This window comes from Phaethon lepturus, unplaced genomic scaffold (assembly GCF_000687285.1).
Source record: "Phaethon lepturus isolate BGI_N335 unplaced genomic scaffold, ASM68728v1 scaffold5804, whole genome shotgun sequence".
In the NCBI taxonomy this organism is placed as follows: domain Eukaryota; kingdom Metazoa; phylum Chordata; class Aves; order Phaethontiformes; family Phaethontidae; genus Phaethon; species Phaethon lepturus.
Window position 1 is genome coordinate 8,411 of NW_010535342.1, and position 20,238 is coordinate 28,648.

The window sequence follows — 20,238 nt, forward strand, 5'->3', positions numbered from 1 at the left end:
TTCAATTTAATTGACAGTAGGACCACTCGGCACAATTTCTACTGAAGTAAGAACTTCCTGGGAGGAGAGGGGTCCCCATACTAAGCTCAGTGTGGAACTACATAAGACATCTACCAGAGGAAATACTGTGGAGTAATATTAAAATGAAATAGTCTCCAAAACAAGTCCTTACCAGCTCCTGATCTGAGAGTTAGAAACCAAACAATCCAGCTTGTGTATTTTTGGAAAAAAATCCTATGTTTTACACATGCACCAAAGCAGCCATTTCCACTATTACAACAAGCATTTAATTATTCTAGGACAGCACCATCAGTCTGTTCAGAATAAGAACTGACACAGTTGTTCTGTTCCCCTCCCCACCTCCTTGTAGTTAAAAGCTGTATCAGATTTGAGGCTTGGAAAATACTGTTTGCAGACACTGTTAGGTACTTTAACAACTCCAAGAATATCTTAGATCCAATAGAAGGAAAAACACCAGGACCCTGATACTGTGATTTGTTCCAGATTGGGCAGACTAAGAATATCAAGTAAAATAAAAATGATTTAAAAAGAAAAGGAGGGCGGGCTGTTAGAACTGGAAAAAATAGATTCATGAAGAGAGAAAAGTCTTCTTACATTTTTCTTACACGTAAATACATTCCTTTGTATCTAGTCTCATTACCTAACTGCTGGTATTTTCACGGCTTATATTTCTTAGTATTAGTCTAACTACTTTTTTAAATTTTAAATTAAACTTGATGTTGTCATAAGTTCAGCTCATTAATATTCTTTCCTCTGGAGCTGGAACAGTGGTTTTACTAATATTTTAAACTCTCACTTACTGTTAACACTTAACAAAACAAAAAGCACAAACCCAGAAAATTTGTCAGAAGATATTCCAAAGGTGGTTTTTTTAGCTCGACTTCAACTGAAGTCCATGGGATTTTTAGTCCTAAATCACTTATGTTCTTCTGAAAACCAAACTACCTGAAAATTATTTTTTCTTGTATGCAGAATTTTTTATTCCCTTGTTCCACTGCTGTTACCTTTTATGACACTTTCAGTGCTTCTTACCGTGCCAAGGCTTGGACTTTTGTGGCATGTCGTTCTTCCTGTTCTGCTACTTTCCTTCGCCAGCTGTCCATTTCCTGCCTTAGTGCTGCAGAATGTTCCATCTCTCCATCAAGCAGGTTTCTCAGAGATCTGGAAGAAAGCAGCAGCCTCTGTTAGAGCACTACAAACACTACCTAGTAATTAAAAGATACTCTACGAATCACAGAGTAGGTTGCCTGAATGATACCATTAATGTAATCCTAAAATTTCATTATTCAATTTAATAAATTGAATTAAATAATTTAATAAATTCACCTGATTTGATTATATACAAAGATATGAAAAGCCACAAGGAAGAAGGACCAAATCAGAACAGTTGTAAGTACTTACTATTAATTCGTATTAGTCTCACCACCATGCCCAAAGCACAACCTATTACAGTATCTACTGTACCACCATGCAGAAAGAATCTATTATAGAAAACATCTTATAATCTGGTTTCAGTACAAGTCCATACATCTCAGGAATAATCTATAAGCAGTACATTCCCTAGCAAGAGCAGGGGACAGGTAGGGGCCTTGTCTCGCAGACAGCTCTGACATAGACCTCTCTGTAAAACCTGTGAGAGGTTTTGCAGACAGCGAAGGTCAGCATGATGCATAATGGTAAAACCCAAAGCATCCTGGTCCTTATGCCAAAACATGCAAATCTGAGAATGGTGCAATAACTTGCAATTATGGGAATGGGGAAGATAAGAGGCAGGAAAATGGGATCAGTTGGTAGTCTCAACATTAAAAGAAAAAAAAAATTTAAAATATCTATAGAAAAACGTAAATTACCAAAATAGCCCTACTACAGCATAACAACAGTACGTCTTGAATACATTTGTGTTTTCATTAATCTAATTATGTGTTCCAATAAACTAAATAAATACAAAGGAGGTTTGATAGCATTTTACATAAGCAACTTAACATTTTTACATTTACATCATCATTTTACCCCAAGTGACATAAAGACAATCACAAATGACAGACACTTTCAGCATAACACTTTTAGCCATCCTACATGACTTCTGCACCCAAAGGGGGGAAAAAAAAGGAAATGTTCTGAATATTTATATAAGGACAAACTTTTTCTCCTTTGAAAAGCTACCATAAAGGATCTTAAGAATCTTTTGGCTATAAGTTTTGTCTTTGAAAAAACTACAACTGAAAAAAGCTCGCAAGATACAAAGAATTATATGTGATTTGAATTCAAAGGAAAAAGTTGACCTGCAAATATTACTCTTCAGTTTCAACAGTTTAATATTGAAGTATTAAGCTTACCTTTCACAGAAAAATAATATATGCATCAAAAAGATTACACAAGGATTATGTACAGCTTTACACAAAGGACAGCTTGTATTAGAGAATCAGATTTTTTTTAAATGATAGTGCCTCTTGACTAGAAAAAGAAAACTACCTATTCTGTTCTTCCAGTTCATCCTTTCTATTCATCATGGCCACGATAGCTTGACGAAGTTCACCTGAAGAGAAGGGGCAAAAGATGAATTTCTGGGTGTATTTTTGCTCATTTCTGAGCAAAAATTATGTACACAGCGGCATTAATACAGCAACACACTTAAGATGATGCCAACATCATTTGCTATGCAGCAAAGAACACAAACATTATCTTAATCTCATTGTTAATTTGAGCAACCTTTCAAAAGTGTTGTTGTTATTTAACACAATACCAGAAGTATTGATCAAATCAAATTAGTCTGCATCTACCTTTAAGACAAATGTTTAAAAGTTTGCCTGTGGTTGCAGCGGTTTTCTTTTAATTGCAGATGTGTGGGACAATGCACCTTTTCACTGCATGCATATTAATGAGATACACTGTTACTTGTTTAACTTCTCCAAATTGCTTGTTTTCCTTGCTATAAATTCTGACACAGGAAATATAACTATTACAGTGAGACTAGAGTAGAGATAACGTCATTGCTTCTTCATGGCATTTCTTCTCAAGCTCAGTCTTAAAGACAGTCTTAAAGACGATGGGATTTCTGAATCTTGTAATGTCGTATAAAAACCTTTTTATTTCCTATAAATATCTTAAAAAATACTTTGTCATTACATCAAGAATAAAAGTTTTTTTTAAAAAATGACAGAATTTTAGAATTTTTAAAGAATTCTTTAGTTAGGTGTACCAGTGATACCAGAATAGTAGCCATCAAACAGAAAAATGTCAGCTCAAAGCGCTGCCTCAGCTGGAGTCCATCTGCTGTTATAAAGGTTTTACCATAAAACTGTACAGCTGTACTATTACTATTTAATATAAATGTACAGAAAACTATTAGGACTTAATCATCTAATCTAAAACAGATTCTGACTTCCAGATCTTGCATGAATACATGAAATACAACAGGTCTTCAACGACTTGAATGGCTTTTAGCAAGCATCAGGATGTTTGCTAGATTAAGTGTCCTAAACTGGATTTTTTTTAGGATGAGGATGTTTTAGGATGTTTTAGGACAGGATGTCCTAAACTAGATTTTTTTTTAAAATCCATTAATAATTTCACATGTTAATCAATAATTTTATGAGAGCTTCTGTGGGGACACAATTATATCAAAAGATCCCTCCTATCAGCTAAATTAAATGCTCCTATGTTTGTATATAATAAATCAGCTAATTCTGTTCTGCAAGTATTCAAAGTAGACATCAGCAAATTTTTTGTGCTTTTACTGAAAACATACTAGCAGAACTGGTATTGCTTAATTTCCTCAAGTAAGCAAAGCCAATGGACTTTTTTCCCATTTACATTCAGTTCACATATCTTTCTTAATATTTTCTATAGTTACAGAAATTTTGCCAGTTCAAAAAAAAGAAAAAAAAAACCCACCACAAAAAAAAAAAATATGTTAACATTGTCCTGTGAACCAGATGAAATTTGACAAAATCTAGTAGTGGACAAACTGTGAAAGTTTTTACTGTGTCAATCAAATGTATCAGTCAGTGCAGACACCACAGTTCCAGTCTGGCATTGGTAATCTGCTGGTAAATTCCCCCTGGCAGGATTCATCAGCGTTCTTGTATCACTTGAAATCAGCCAATCCAATTTCTTCATGCTAGATTTTTTCCAAAACATTTCTGCTTTTTCAGCCATGGAGAAAGTAGATGATTATTTTCCTAGCCACTCCACATTACAGCTTGAGAACTAATTGACAGTAGCAAGAAACATTTCAGTAGGACATTAGAGGGATTTTGCACTCCATTAATTCAGCACAGAAAGAATAATTATTTTTCTGCAGTAACTTAGATTCTTTATGTGAGTTCTCTATATAGCTAGGAAAAAAAAAAAAAAAAAAAAAAATCTTGTAGAAAAGCCAAAAGTTAAATTTGTGGCTATTAAATACTAACACACATTAAAAAAATCTGGATACTTTTGCTTTCTCCCTCGATAACTTTACTCACATTCAAAGCCAAAGCTGTGATTACACGGCTACTTTAATCAGTCCTCCTAAGGTGGTGCTTTCAGCAAAAAGGATATTCCAGTTTGCCTTACTCATCCTTGCTACCACCTCCCTTGTTCTGGCAATGGTGTTTATACAGACACTGTGTCCTTGCAGGAACTGATCCAGCTCAAAATCATTTTGGGTTTGGTGTTTGTTTTTTTTTTTCCTTCCACTGGGCTACTTTTCAAGTGATCTTACTGTTGAGTTTAATACTGTTGCTGGCACAAGGCACATAGCAGTAAGTAGTCAAAGCAGAACAGAACACCTTTTATGCCAATAAGGATGAGGAATAAAAGGTGGAATATCCTTTTTTGCAAGAGTAAAGTTCATATTGCATTGAAGTGACCAGGTAACCACTGCAATTTACATTGCAACTGCAGAAAAACTTAGGATAGAAAGATTCTATATGACAAAATATGCTGTGCTCCACTATTTTCATGACCACTTTTCAAAAGATGGTCTATAATAGTGTCTACTGACTAGTATTTGGGGAGTGGGGGAACGACACAAAAACAAAAAAAAAGAACATCAATCTTTATCTTCTGAGAATTAAATACTACATTTAGCTATAAAATATCAAACTTGATGATCATGAAACTCAACACACTATTAGTATTCTTTTGGTCATGATGAGCCACTGTCACTTTGAGGGCATATTGGAATGGTTGGTTAGGGTTTTTTGAAGTTTTTCGTGTATGGGTTACTTTGTGGTTTGTTGGTGGGGTTTTTTGGCAGTGGAAAATGGGTGTGTTGCAACAGTCCTGAAAAAAATAATACATAGTATTGTGAAAATGGGCCACAATCCATCAACCTTTCTGTGAAATAAAAAAATTGTTCTAAGGATGAGGAAAATAGAATAATCCAGTAAGCGTTCAAGCCTTGTACAGTCTACAACACAACCAAAAAAATCCATAGTAAGATTTCAGTACAGTAACACTCTATAACAAAATAAAGATCTTTAAAGTTGAATTCAGAATGCTCCTCAAGAACACATCAAGCCAACAGCATTTTAAATATTTCAAGAGTGTCATTAAAATATGATAAGGCACAATCTAAGTTAGTTGCTATTATTTCTCTGACTCTGAATAGATTAAAGTCATTTCTACCCGGACAAGTTATTGTAGCAGTGGCTCTGCACTTTTGCTGGGGTGACTACTCTACAATAATTGCCTGTATGGACACTCAGTCTGTTTGAATGTGTACTGATTTGTTAACATTTAAACAGTGAAGCTACCATAAATTGTCTCCATTTTTCCAACTTTACCAGCCTATTCAAATTGTAACCTTAACGTGCCTAATAACTTAATCTTCTTTCCCTTATTCCACCCAGAATCTTCTGCACGAGTAGAATTGAAATCCCATCTTCTCTCACTCCCCTCTCCAACACACAAACAAGTAAGCAGAGCATGAAAGCAATATTCTGTTAAAGACCATGGTTTGCATAAAAGGAGAAGAAAAAAGCCTCTTGAGATAAAAAAATGTTAAAATGCTTTTTACTTCTACTTGCCTCATTTTTTCTGAGAGTTATGGAATTGACAATACTGTAGAGACACAGCAAAGCAAAAACTCCAAATTTCATTATCACATACAGGACAAAAATCAATGCTTTAGGACCACAAAAGCAAACAAACATCACACTCAGTATTTCTTGCTAATTTAGTTCAATTACAGATAGCAGTGAAGATGTGGAAGAATTCATCAGCACAAACAACTAGTCTACGCTAAGAGCCCAGGGTTCCAGGAAGGCTTGTACAGCCTGTGCTTATCCTAGCAGCAATACTGCTTCATTGCTATATCTATGTTAATACTTATCACATCAAGTAATAAGGAGTAATATTTTCTATAGATTACTCAAAACAAACACAAGAACTGTAGAGTTTATCATCGACACTTCTTTAACCTCTCCATCCACAGTAAATATAAAGGAGCCAAACATTGATTAGTGTAATTAATTAAACAAAAAGTTACAAAGAAAAAAACCCCAGAAACTTCAATTTCATGACCTTTTGATGCAAGTAACTGAATAGAGCCAGGAGGACACCATTCTATTTAATTCAGGCATAACATTCAAAACTTTCAAAAATTGTAATTTCATACTCTCATTTACGCTTCTTGAAAAATTTTGCGGCATGTCAGAACAGCCAGCTGAATGCAAACAAAGTAAATCCAGTATCATACACTGCAATAGGTTCACTTCAAATCTGCCAGAACATCCACAGTTCATAAGCTTTTATCTGTGTGTTATCATAGACTCATAGAACAGTTTGGGTTGGAAGGGACCTTTAAAGGTCATCTAGTCCAACCCCCCTGCAGTAAGCAGGGACATCTTCAACTCAAGCAGGTTGCTCAGAGCCCCGTCCAACCTGATCTTGAATGTTCCCAGGGATGGGGCATCTCTGCCCTCTCTGGGCAGCCTGTGCCAGTTGTTTCACCACCCCACTGTGAAAAATCTACCTTCTTTTAGTTCAAAACCATTCATTACCCCTTGTCCTACCGCTACAGGCCCTGCTACAAAGCTTGTCCCCATCTTCCTTATAAGCCCCCTTTAAGTACTGGAAGGATGCATTATGTTATGCATGAAAGTTACGCTTGCCTCTGAAATCAGTGTACGATCATAGTCTAATTTTTTCAGCAGACTTATGTCTCATTCATTGTGTGGGTTAGAAAAAGGAATAAATGAAAAGAAAAAAAAAAACCGGGTTGTAGCAGCAACCATAGATTTGTATTTTCTAACTTCTGGACTTCACAATCTCAATCTTTCTGCCTCTCCTTTTTGTTTGCTTTTGGTTTTTTGGGGTTTTGTTTTTTAAATAAAACAGTGGGAGGATGGCCAAGTATATCCACTTCAGAAAACTGTTTGATGTTAGAGTTTATGTCCTACTTCTGAACTACTTTGTGCTTGATATGTCATTTACATTCCATTAATGTTATTTTACAGAAAGAGATACACTACTGTCATTAGGGATCAGCATTCAACACCAACAGATCTAAAATTCAAGTGATACTCAGAGTTTCATAACAACAGATATAATAAGATAACTAGTGAAGTCTTTCAAATTATGTAATCCTGAGAGATTTTTGCAAGAACTTCTTAAAAAAAAAGATTCCCATGTGCAAACCAGTAATTCCAAACCAAGTTTTTCTTTATCAGTAAGAAAAGATAAAATAAAAATCAAGAAACATGCTAATTAAATTTTTCATATTAAACCTCACTTTTTAAAACACCAGAAATTACCTTTAATTGTTGAAATTAGTCTCTAGTGCCTAATTAATAACAAAGAAAATATTTACTCTAAAACATTTTTTTAATTCACTTGCATGCTACATGCAAAATCAATCTTTTATAAAGCTTTTATAAGGTCACTCTCAGTGCATAAAATATATTAAAAAGTGCCATGCTTTAAGAAACACCTGTCAATTTCCCAGCAACCTCCAGAAAAGTCGTAAGTTTCACAATTCTTCTGCTGTTTAGCCAAAGATGAGATAAGTATGATCTGCAATCACCTGTTATGAAGAATGAGCTGTAAGTGAAATCATCTCTCAGTGTACACAAGGTCATGCAGCACTCCTCTGCAATCCTGCAGATAGAATATCATGGTGGGCTGGGAGCAGACTATAGGAATGTGTTTTTTTTTATTTTCCTGAGTACAAATTTACACAGATATTTTCAGAGACAAATACAACTTGCAGCAGACTAGTTACATCTTAAATCAGAAGTCTGACCTTTAAAGACATGCTCTGTAAGCTGCCTGCATGAACATTGGCCATTATGGCTTTATTTAGAGCTCCAAAATGTTGTAAATATTATTCTGTCATGACTGTTAATCGGGCAAATTTTAGTAGGAAACAAATTAGACAATACAGTGCTGGCCGCCTTTTGTATAGAAGGGTCCTGACCAAAAAAAAAAAAAAAAAAGTCCTTAAGATGAACTGCAGCTTTTTTCTCAGTGATGAAATTTATACACCCTCTTTCCACAGCTGTCCTTTCAGAGAAGGCACAGGAACTTACTACCTGTCAGTGACTGGTGGCAACTAAGTTACAGAATAGGTCAGAAGCTATTTAGAAAGTACAAAAAACATACACCTTATTTATTTGCACAGCCAGGAGAAAAAAACAGTATGTAGGTTTGATTATTTAGTAAAGTTCTTCAGTAATCATGAAAACAAGTGTCTTTCTCAAGAATATAAGAAAAAATATGGAATAATGTACAATGCTACAACCTTTGCCAACTTTTGTGGTTAAGCCCAACTGTTAAAACTGAGTATTTCCACTATAATTTTCCTCAGTTCACAATTATTTACTAAAAATAGCACTATAATCAAAGAACCTTGTAGAGAAAAACACAAGTAGCATCCTTCTAAAATTAAAGTTTTGGAACTTCCTTTTTTCCCCGGACAGATTTTTCTGGTGTAAAATAATGCTAAAAAATAATCTTCCAATGACAATAATTGGAGCAGACAAAGTTGTGATTCAAATATGGGAAGATAAAATACCGTTTTTTTAAACTGGAAAATTACATAATGGAATAGGCGCATAAATAGAAAATTTCTGACAAACTTAATTCTTCACAAAATTGGTTAAAGACAATGATCTGTAAAGTAGGGCAAGTTTTCAAATGATGTCTAACATATACAGTGAAACCCTAACTCTATGGATTAGGATTTCTCTTGAGTGGTATTAGTATTGAGATGTATCTGCTGCTACATTACCTATATCTTACAAATGCATGTGACATAAATTCAGGAAAAGCATTCAAAATAGCAGAAATTTTAAGTTATGGCTTCTCGTAACATGATTTTCTAGCTCGCCTATCAAAAGAACCAACAAAAGGTTAGTAAATTCGAAAGTAAGCAGGAAAACCACTTTTTTTTTTTTTTCCATTCATTTCAGGCTTTGTCTTCAAAGAAAGAAGCACAAAAATCCAGCCATTGGAGAACTCACCGCTTTTCTCGCTGCACTATTGCATGTCATCTTTCTTGCCTGATACATTAGAATTAGTTGCTATGCAACCAAAATATAAGCCTCACCATTTAATAATTCTTCTGCTAATTGCAATAGAGAAAAAGAGCTTCAGTGTCTGGCTTTGTCATAGCACTGAATTCTTCCTGTACAGAGAATCTATGACCAATAACAACAAACTTGAAAAAAAATCTTTACTGAATTTATCTGTGATCAGCTATTATAAAGGTATTAACTTATGTGCATAGTCAGCTGAACTTTTATTATAATGACAGTTAGATTATTTACTAAGTGTTCTGGCTTTATAGATTGTTTTACATGCTTTCCCCCTTCCTTCCACCAAAACCTTCTCTGAAATGGGCAAGTAATGATAGCATGCATGCTTCTGTTTATCCTGTGGTTCATTTCATTTACAGATTGCTAAGTGTCCAGAATTGAGAATCTCGAGATTTACTTTCTATTTTATAGCTCTCAACTACACATAGGAACTAACTGAGCAACTGAAGGAGACCAACTGCGGCCCCTGCTGGTACCTAATACATCTACAAGACAACAAAATGAGTAGAATGCACTAAAATCAGAAAATTTCCCATTAAAATTCTAATTTTATTAGAATTACTGAAATTACTGAAAAATAAAATAACAATGTAAGGATGAAAAGATATTGAAGTAATAACATGAGCAGTGAATATCAAGTGACCAAAGTATCACAGTAACTATCAACAGTAACTCCATCTACACCTTCAATTATGTCACTTAAAAATCTCAAACTAGTTTCCCACTTCATAAAGTACATTGTAAGAAAGGATTTTTCAGCTTTGTAAAGCTCAGTCAACAGACCCATGCCAGAGCCTGAAACAGTACCCAGTAAAAATGCATGGTCTACCTCATTTAACATACATTGACAAAGAACATTTGAACAGGACATTAGAACATGAGATTAGAGTATCTTAAGGGTTCATTCATTCTGATGATTTCATAAATCAATTTCAGAAAAGAATCTTGGCTGCAACACTTCTAACTTCCCAAATGTCATAATTTAAAATTTGTACATATTTGAATTTATAAAAAGAAACAAACACACACCCCAGAGCTTTACGAACAAAGCCATATTCACCAGTTCAGCTACAAAACTTTCTGTACAGTGAGGAAAATAAAACCATACTGGCTTAGATGTTTAGACAGCTAGTCGGTTTAAGAACTAAGTCTTTGTTCTACAAGTTTATGTGAAGAAAAAAGATTAATTATGAGGTCAACAAACTGTCTGGGCTTCTACTAATCTCCTTCTACAGCAAAGGCTATTTGATCCTGTCCAGCTCAACTCTTAAGACCAGTGAAAATACGAGCATCCTCCACCTTAATCTTAACTAAAGTTTTTGCTTATGAAAGCCCATATTTAAGTTTAGAGCAGATTTCCATATCACAATCACAGACTGAGTGTACATATAAAGAGTTCCAGGTTTGTTTGTGTTTTTTTCCCACTGGGCATTAATGAAAGCAGGCAAAATAAACAAGATCACATCAGAATCAACCATTAGTGTTTCAGAGCTTGCAGAGATTTAAGGATGTTAATCAAGTTAAATCATTATTGTTCATTTAATTACTCAAGCTACATCTAGTCTAAGGATGGCATTAACTTATCTGTGGAAAGAGAATCTATTGTCACACCAGTTGCAATGAACTGTAACCTGAGATCTGCGAAATCAAAAACCATTTTACAGCAGTCACAGAATCACAGATTCATCATTTCTAATGTGGCCAGCATATCAGAAATGAAGCGCTGTATGCCTCTCTAACAAATCTTACTGAAATAAAAATAGAAATGAAGAGTTATAGGACTTTCAAAGTTAATGCCATCAATCTAGATAAATCAAGGAAGTACTTACTAATTGTCATGGATTCTGGCACAGTAGCTGAAGGCAACATATTGCTTAAAGTATTCGCTTGAGCTGGAGGACTGACTTCCACTCTAGTCATAAAAGTACAATATCATCAATAAATGAAAACAAAATCCTGAAATTAAAACTTAAGAAAAAAGCATTCCAGAAGCTAGAATTGTCATCATATTTGCCCATATTCAATCAACTTGTGTTTAATTATTCTTTGATATATCTGTTGAGAGTCTGATTTAAGAATACACAAAGATCCAAATAAACAAGCCATGGAGAATACAGTAAAAAAAACACACAAACAAACAAACAAACAAAACATTAAAACCAATATAAAACCTATTTTCAAAACCAGGAGATTAAGTCTGCCTGCTATTTGACATGACTACATGACTTCTTCAAGATAATTAGGAAAAGTTCAACATATGAAACTATGTAAAAAGGGAAGTGTAGGCTTTTGCATTTGTCTTTCCAAACATTTTCCAAAGTACCCTGATGAATAGTTTGTTTTCCAGTACTGAGTAACTATGCATTAGGTAACAATAATAAGCTGGCAGCTATAGGGTAAAGATATTTTTCTTTCAAGAAAACATATTTAACACATACCTGTAAGGAAGATCAGACCTTCTTGTAACTAGTCCTACTGCATGAACATCATTTTCATGCCCTTCTCCATTCTCCAAGTTATCTAAAGTAGAATGCACAAGCATTAGCTTTCTTCAGTTAACAGTACTTATAAAATAAAAACAAAACCAGAAGGAAGGTAGTTACATTTTGAAATATAAATATTCATCTTTTAGTAAAGTTCTTAAACACTTTAAATTCTTTCAACAGGGTTGGCTTCTGCACATTAACCCTGAATGCCAGCAGGATTCTAAAGTCCCTTAGGAACACAGCCATGAGTTTACGAAACAATTACTACTGCACAATTCCTAAATTAGAATTTAGATGTACATTTTACGTTGATAACAAAGGTGCAAAGCTATGAAGAGACTTCTTAGTGAAGTTGTTTTTACAAGCCTCATGAGTTTAACCACCACATGGCATCTGCTACTCATTACAAATCTGTGACTTGCAGGAAAAGAACTTGTGGTTAGTCCCCAGTATGTGAAACCTTGCAAAGACACCAGTCCTTTATGCATTTGCAACTGAGCATCATGTCTTTTCTCTTGCTCCTTATGCCTATGTACTGAACATCAGGCATCAGACAGATGAGATTTTTTTTAAAAGCATAGATAATAGGCATCTGTCCACAGATCCATAAACGTCAGGATCAAAACATACACATCAACAGGCATGTCACTAAGTTCAGGTGAAGAGAAAAAAAAAAACACCTTTTATTGACATTTTCTGTATCTCACTATGTAAGGGTTACAAAGCAACCATAAAACAATCCTAAAAATCATAAGCTAAAACAGCACAGAATTTAAAAAGCAGAAATTCTAGAAAAAAGTTAATGGGAATTAGAGTTATATCAGAATAACTATGGAGGAGAAAGTTCATTTTTTAACAAGAGTTTACTGAAGCTCAGTTCCTAAAATGCATATTCCATTTTTCTTCCAAGCAACTGAACTTTGACTCAGGCTCTCTCATCTCTAGGTACATGGAGATATGATATGCCCTGACACATCCCTGAAGCACCGCAACAGACTAAAACTGAAAACAATCATATTAACATACAAAACTATAGATTATGTTGTAATGTATTTCAAAATATGTCTTGTTATTTATCTGTAGTAAGACCTACAAACCAAAATATTGGGTTAAACTATATATTTTACAAGAGCTCATGAAGCATGTTTTAGCAAAAATGTTGTCATAATAATAATGAGCTTGCCAGTTACTGGGCTGAATGGCCCTCAGAAAAAGCTAACCCACCTTCCATCTGATATCATTTATCTAGGAAAAGTGTAACTTCCGAAGTCAAGCAAACAACTGCCTAAAGCTGCTTTCAATCTCACCAAATTGTCATTATGGCTGGGGAGAAGGTGAGTGTACCCATGTGTATCACTCAGTTGATACTTGGATCGCATGATGGGCCTTTTAGTGAAGACTGCCTGTACACTCTGTCAGTTCAGAAGGGCACAGTGACAGCATGGAAAGTTGAAATCAGGAAATCTGACAGCAGAATCTGTGTTGCTGTTTCCTACAAGTGATGAAGATTCCTTTCACCAGCCCAATGCCATATTGTTCTGGGTTGCACGCTGGACCATAGGATTTACCACAAAGACAAAGCGGGGGAGGAGGAAAACTGAAAATATCCATAGAAAGGATCTTGAATGGGCAGGTTGTTGATCACCTCTAATAGTCTGAACATTGTCTTCAGAACAGTTCCACGATGAAGCTAGATAAAACAAGGGTCTTTGGTATCTCCTTAACAAAAGTAAGCCCCTTACACTTCTTCTTGTCCTCTCTGGTAATCTCTCTCCAGTACTAAATCTTGGCTTGGTCTCCTGACTTTTGATTTCAGCTACAAACCCCCAGCTCTAGCTCCTGATTCCTTGTGGTATCTGACTGGCCACTAACTCCCACAGCTCATCTGCAAGCTCCCATTCCAATCCCCCTGCCCCCCCCAAACAGGAATTTTGTATTCCAGATTTCAATCTGTTGCAATCAGCAAACACTTATAAATCTATGGACTTTTTCTAACACTTTCTGTATAAAGTGGTTTAAGAGAACACTATGCCACAAACTACATAATGTTTTCTAAATCCATTCCTTCATAAATTGAAAAATGTGGGCGCACAAGGAAAAAAAAAATCTACTTTCTATTTTTTTTTTAAAACACTGGCATTTAAGATGTACATGTCTTAAAACACAGCAGAGGGCAGTACAGCATTATTTTATGATTCACTTTATTTTTATCACTGAGCTTACGGAACTCAGAATTATACTTTCTCACAGGCCTTCAATTAAGAGTCCTTTTCAATTCTTGGCACATATATAGCGTATATGCAAAAAATATGAAATATTCTACAATTAAAACATTATTTGAATGCCAAGCTTTTAAGTGGTCACTGAAATGAGAGTACATACCCAAAGTTTCATAAAAGCCGTGTTTTATAAACAGCTAGCAAAATATTAACTCGGGGAGGAGAGTGGGGAGTAGTGGAAGTTTTTTGTGTGTTTTTGGTACCAATACGGACACTGGAAAAGCACCACATCTTCTTTTCCATACCTTTTACCATTTTCATTGCTTGCTTCAAGATTTTGTACAAATGGTTCACATCATTCTTGAAGTGCAGTACCCCAAACTACATACAATACTGCAGCTGAGGCCGCATCAGAGCCAACTGAGCATAAACCTACAAATGACACTTTAATTTATGCACGTCCGTATGAAGCATGCTTTTTACCGCAGAAGCACGACACTATTAATTCAGTATAGGCTTGTGACCCACTATAGTGGGTCTCTGGCAGAAAACAACTTCAGGATACTGGCAGATGAAAAATTAGATATACGCCGGCAATCAGTGCTCACAGCCCAAAAAGCCAATTTTATCCCGGGCTTCATAAAATGAAGCATGGCAAGCAGGTTGAGGGAGGTGGTTCTCCCCCTCTATTTTGCTTTCATGAGACCCCATCTTCAGCACTATATCCAGCTCTGGAGCCCTCAGCACAGGAAAGACATAGACCTGTTGGAGTAGGTCCAGAGGAGGCCACAAAAATCATTAAGAGTGCTGGAACACCTCTCCTATGAAGAAAGGCTGAGACAGTTGGGGTTCAGCCTGGAGAAGAGAAGGCTCCGGGGAGACCTTACTGCAGCCCGTAAAAGCCCCCACTACTTAAAGGGGGCTTATAACAAAGATGGAGAGACACTTTTTACCATGGCCTGCAGTGACAGGACAAGACGCAATGGTTTTAAAACTGAAAGAGGGTAGATTTGGATTGGATAGGAGGAAGAAATTCTTTTTACAATGCAGGTGGTGAGACACTGGAACAGGTTGCCCAGAGGAGCTGTGGATACTGCACCACTGGAATTGTTCAATGTCAGGTTGGAAAGGGCTTTGAGCAACCTGATGTAGTGAAAGATGTCCCAGCCTATGGCGGGGGGTTTGGACTACATCATCTTTCAAGATTCCTTACAACCCAAACCATTGTATGATTCCCATATCCTTTTCCAAAGAATTATTTCCTAGTCAATCATTCCTCATCCTGTATATAAAAGATAACAGCTTCTACTGAACCGCATCCAGTATTTGACAGTTTCTCCAATCTGTCAAGATTAATTTTAATTCAAACTCTCAAACATACTTGCAGCTTCTTCCAGCTTAGTGATGTCTAGAAAATGGATACACTTTCTATTCAACCATCCTAAACATTAATAAAATACCATGCAAGACCACAGCTTAATCCCAACAAAACTCTGGTTTATTGCAACATTGATAAATCCTCCTCAATTAAGTATCCTCTCAAACATTCTGATTCACATCTAGAATAAATTTTAATTAGTTGAACCTCCCATACCAGTTGTGCAATATCTCCTATGTCCTTATAACCCCATCATTTCTTACCATTGTCCCATATTAGAAATTCTGTTACAAAGTTTGCTGGAATTCAGTAAATTAAAATACCTACCGGTTTGGGAGTAAGAGCCAATGGCACTGACAGGAAACAGAACATCTGAGTCATCATTCAGGACCTGTAGAGGAGTCCAACTGCATATCTGAGAATTGCATGTGCCTATTTCATGAGGCCTAGATTTAAAACAAACAAAACAAGCTACTTATATAGTCAATATTCATGTTCACAATGCTTATATTTCTTTCACAGCTATCACTGCAATAAAAATCTGTATTTCAATCTGCCTGCCAATTTCTTGGTTCAGACATACATAAATTCATTAAAGATCAGACCATTCCAAAGCAGACAAGACAAGCTGTGCTTGTCTCTTTTTCTCCAAAGGGATTTCTGTGTCAGAAATAAAGAATGCATATTAGCATCTAAAATTATTCTTTTTCTCTCAGTTTTGTCATGTCTTGTTTAACTATCTATTCTGATGATAGAAGGCTTCCTCTGTTTAAAATATGTGGTTTTACTGTGAAGCCAAAATAGAGTTGATGCCAGACTAAGAATAACAAAACTTCAAATAGGCTAGAATTATAGCCTGTCTGTATCATACAACAATTTCAACAACTGAGAACTTAAGGAGAATGTGTCTGAAATCTCAAAATTCTGGTTTTCAGTGTAAATTAGAAGCAAAATACTACGACCACAGTAGTAGGCCCAAATGGTTTAAAAAAAAACAGTGTCCTGGTTTCAGCCAGGATAGAGTTAATTTTCTTCATAGAAGCTAGTGTGAGGCTATGGTTTGGATTCGGGATGAGCAAATGTAGATAGCAACAACTCAAAACATTAGCATGTTAAGTAGTCAAGGACAGTCCAGCTTCTCATGCTGGCCTGCTAGCAAGAAGGCTGAGGGTACACGGGAAGCTGGGAGGGGACACAGCCACGACAGCTGACCCAAACTGGCCAAAGGCATATTCCCTATCATATGACATCATGCTTGGGATATAAAGCTGGGATGAAGAAGAAGGAAGGGGTGGAGACACGTTCGGAGTTATGGCGTCTGTCCTCCCAAGAAACCATCACGCGTGATGGAGCCCTGCTTCACTGGAGATGGCTAAACACCTGCCTACCCTTGGGAGTAGTGAATGAACTCCCCGTTTTGCTCTGTTTGCGTGTGTGGCTTTTGCTTTACCTATTAAACTGCCTTTATCTCAAACTATGAATTTCCTCACTTTTCCAATTCTCTCCCCCGTCCCACCATGGGGGAGTGAACAAGCAGCTGTCTGGTGCTTAGTTGCCAGCTGGGGCTAAACCATGACAAATGGAAAAGAAAAAAAAAAGGGGGGGGAACCTACGGTTCGTTTACTTACATACATTTGCCAGCATCCATAAAGGAAGGGGCGAGGGAGGGGTGGGGGGGGGAAAAGGCAAGGAAAATTTACCACTGGCTCCTGCAACATTACTTACTTTTCAGAAGCTTCAGTTTCACCTTCTGTGCCTTTATTTCCTAACATTTTTCCACATAGCTCATCCTCATCTGCATCTTCATCATCAACGCTCTTCACATCTAGTTTCTGGTATTCATACTCCCCATTCATGAACACTGAATTGCTCTTCCACAGATGGTTACTTTCATTCCCATTCAAATTTTTTCCAAGAGTGCTTTCAGACAAAGGTAATACAAAAACTGAAGACCTGTCTACACTCTCTTCTGAACCTTCTCCTGTAATCAGAGTCTTTGTGGCATCCCCCAAATTTTGCTCATCTTCCTCTTCATCAAATGAGATAATATTTGTCACTCTCTTCTTCTTCTTTCGGTCTTTTTTATATTTCAAATCTAGTAGCAACATAAAAGTTTACATAGTTTAGAAAAGAGAAACAATGTAATACACTTGTTTTTTCTTAAAAGAACTCATGTACTAAATTAGTTTAGTAAAGAAAAAAAACCTGCAAGGGTCATGAGGTTTTAAATCTTTAACTACAATCTTTATTTTATATGCCTTACACAATTAATCTTACTACAATCTTTATTTTATATGCCTTACACAATTAATCTTTTAGAAGATATTTTGGAGGTGCATTCACAGAATCACAGAACAACAATAATAACTGTTCATAATAGTATTCAATTGGAACTGGAAAAAAAAGTTCAACAAACTTGTAAAATTAAACTTAAAAAGTTAGTCTTTCAGTCACAGTCTCTCATGGAATACGGCTAGCGCATATTGCAGAGTAAGTCTACACAACAGAGAAAACATAAAACACTTCTGGGGAGAAAAAATTAAAAAGAACAAACTCCCAACACAAACTTGCACTCAAATCCACAACTTGAAATCAAGTAAAGTTGGTTTTGTCTGTATTTGTAGAAATACAGCAGTCAGTTTTCAGAAAAAGAAATTAAACTTGCTCCCTCCCTCAGGTAATTAGCTCTTGGTCTAGAAATACACTGAAGTCCTCTCTGATTACATCACATCCATACTGTGACAGCACTTATTTTTAAATTATTACCTATTCTTACTAATTCCAATGTGCACATAATGCTAAATGATCTTGCAAAGTTGAAACACTCTAAGAAATACCAGAAATTTACTCACCAATTGGGACTAAACTGTTGGGGTTTTTTTAATTTGAGTCTAGCTGCTATATAGCCACAAAAAGACATTAACATACTTAAGAGGATGTTAAAATCCATTCTGGATGCAAACAGAATTCCAGCAAAGAACATAGGCTTTACTGGAAACATCTGACTTGCTCTAGCATTCAACATATAAAGGCATTTGAACAAACCCAATTTTTTAAAGTGACATTTTATTGTAAGTTGTATGGTACATGCACTGTATACATATGTACTGGACACATAACATACATTATGCTCTAGTTATGTGCAGCATATGGTCAACTACTCTGTTATTTCTTCTTGAAAGCCTATGCTATACTAACAAAGTGATCCTAAGTAAAGGATCACTTACTGTTTTCATCTCATTTAAAGTGCTAAACAACAAAAGCTTTACCACAAGTTTGTTTTGAAAACTGTGTTTTGAGACCGTCTATTTTAAATTCTTAAAGATTACAAGCTAAAATTTTTATCTGATATATAACAACAGATATATGGCACTGTATTTCTGACTGATAAAGTGCCAAAAGAAAACATACTAAAAATGAAAAATCATCACATCAGAAACTGCAAGGCACAATCTTATAAATAAGAAATTAAAATTCAAGTTGCAAGCAAAGCACTTTACTGGTAAGACAGTTTAGCTTCCTTCTCACAGTGATACAACAAAGCTAAAATACACATTTATGATCCAATATTGACACAAGTATTTCTAAAAAAAGTCATGCTTTTTATTTCACACTCCACTGGTTTGTATGTGTAGTGCACTTATTTTTAAAGTTTTTTGTTCCATAATAGTGCACTAAATTTAATTGAAAACGTTATTTAAACACACTTGAATATTTTATAAGTTTCTGAATGATATTAACATTGAAAAAATGCTTACCAGAATTTACATTCTTTGAGAGAACAGGAAGTGGGTCAGTGTCTTGATCAGGTTTTATTAGAATTGAGACAGCAGATGATGCAGTTATCTCTCTAAGAAGGCTGCTAACACCCTGAGTGGATTCTTTCAATAACGAGGTTACATTTTGCGTCGATTCCTTTAACAAATCAGACACGGTGGGTGTGCATTTGCTTTGCCCATTTAAATCCTTATTATCAATGTTGATTGCAAAAAGAATGGAATTCAGACCTTCAGATAAAAGGGGAAAAAAAGACCAAAAATCCGCTACATACTTCATACAAAAGTTACAAAGATAGAGCTTAAGAATTAACAAAGCTATGACATGTAAAACGTTCTTCAAAAAAAAAATTCCCACAGTTCTCCATGCATGAATTCTTATTCTTTCATGTACCATTCATTCTTTTCTGGATGATATTCAAGCTGATGCAATCAGTTTTGAATTTATCTTCATGGACGTTCAGTTGCACATTAAGTAAGCAGTAAGTACCATGAACTTTTTTATTTATAAACTTGTATTTAAACCCTTTTCACGCCAACTTTAGTATTTGTTGGTTCCTATATTCTACTAAAAAAACTCCTGTGAACCTTATCTTGCAGAATGAAGCATGTGACCATGTAACTGAAAAAAGGGGATGTAAAAGGCAATAATACACCACTGTGGTCAAAATCCAGAAAAGCAAATTATCTGTTATCATTCCATACTCTTACTCTCCTTCCACGTATTTACCTACAATTTGGGTCTTACTATAAAAGTCTATCATTGCTCTTTTCTAGTCAGGAAAAACCCACGTTGTTTTCTCTAAACTGAGCTAGTTTTTAGAAAAGTTAGCC

General features: G+C 35.6%; 1 protein-coding gene across 1 annotated transcript in view; it reads right to left on the bottom strand.

The window, feature by feature from the left end:
• Positions 1–1,028: 1,028 nt before the first annotated feature.
• Positions 1,029–20,238, bottom strand: part of SNX29 (sorting nexin 29) — a gene marked incomplete at its 5' end in the record, with an annotated part of 32,267 nt that continues 13,057 nt past the window's right edge. Inside the window, 7 exon segments of the mRNA XM_010285768.1 lie at positions 1,029–1,182; positions 2,494–2,557; positions 11,375–11,457; positions 11,984–12,065; positions 15,956–16,074; positions 17,354–17,723; positions 19,387–19,635. Of these exon segments, the coding sequence (XP_010284070.1) occupies positions 1,029–1,182; positions 2,494–2,557; positions 11,375–11,457; positions 11,984–12,065; positions 15,956–16,074; positions 17,354–17,723; positions 19,387–19,635 (1,121 nt within the window).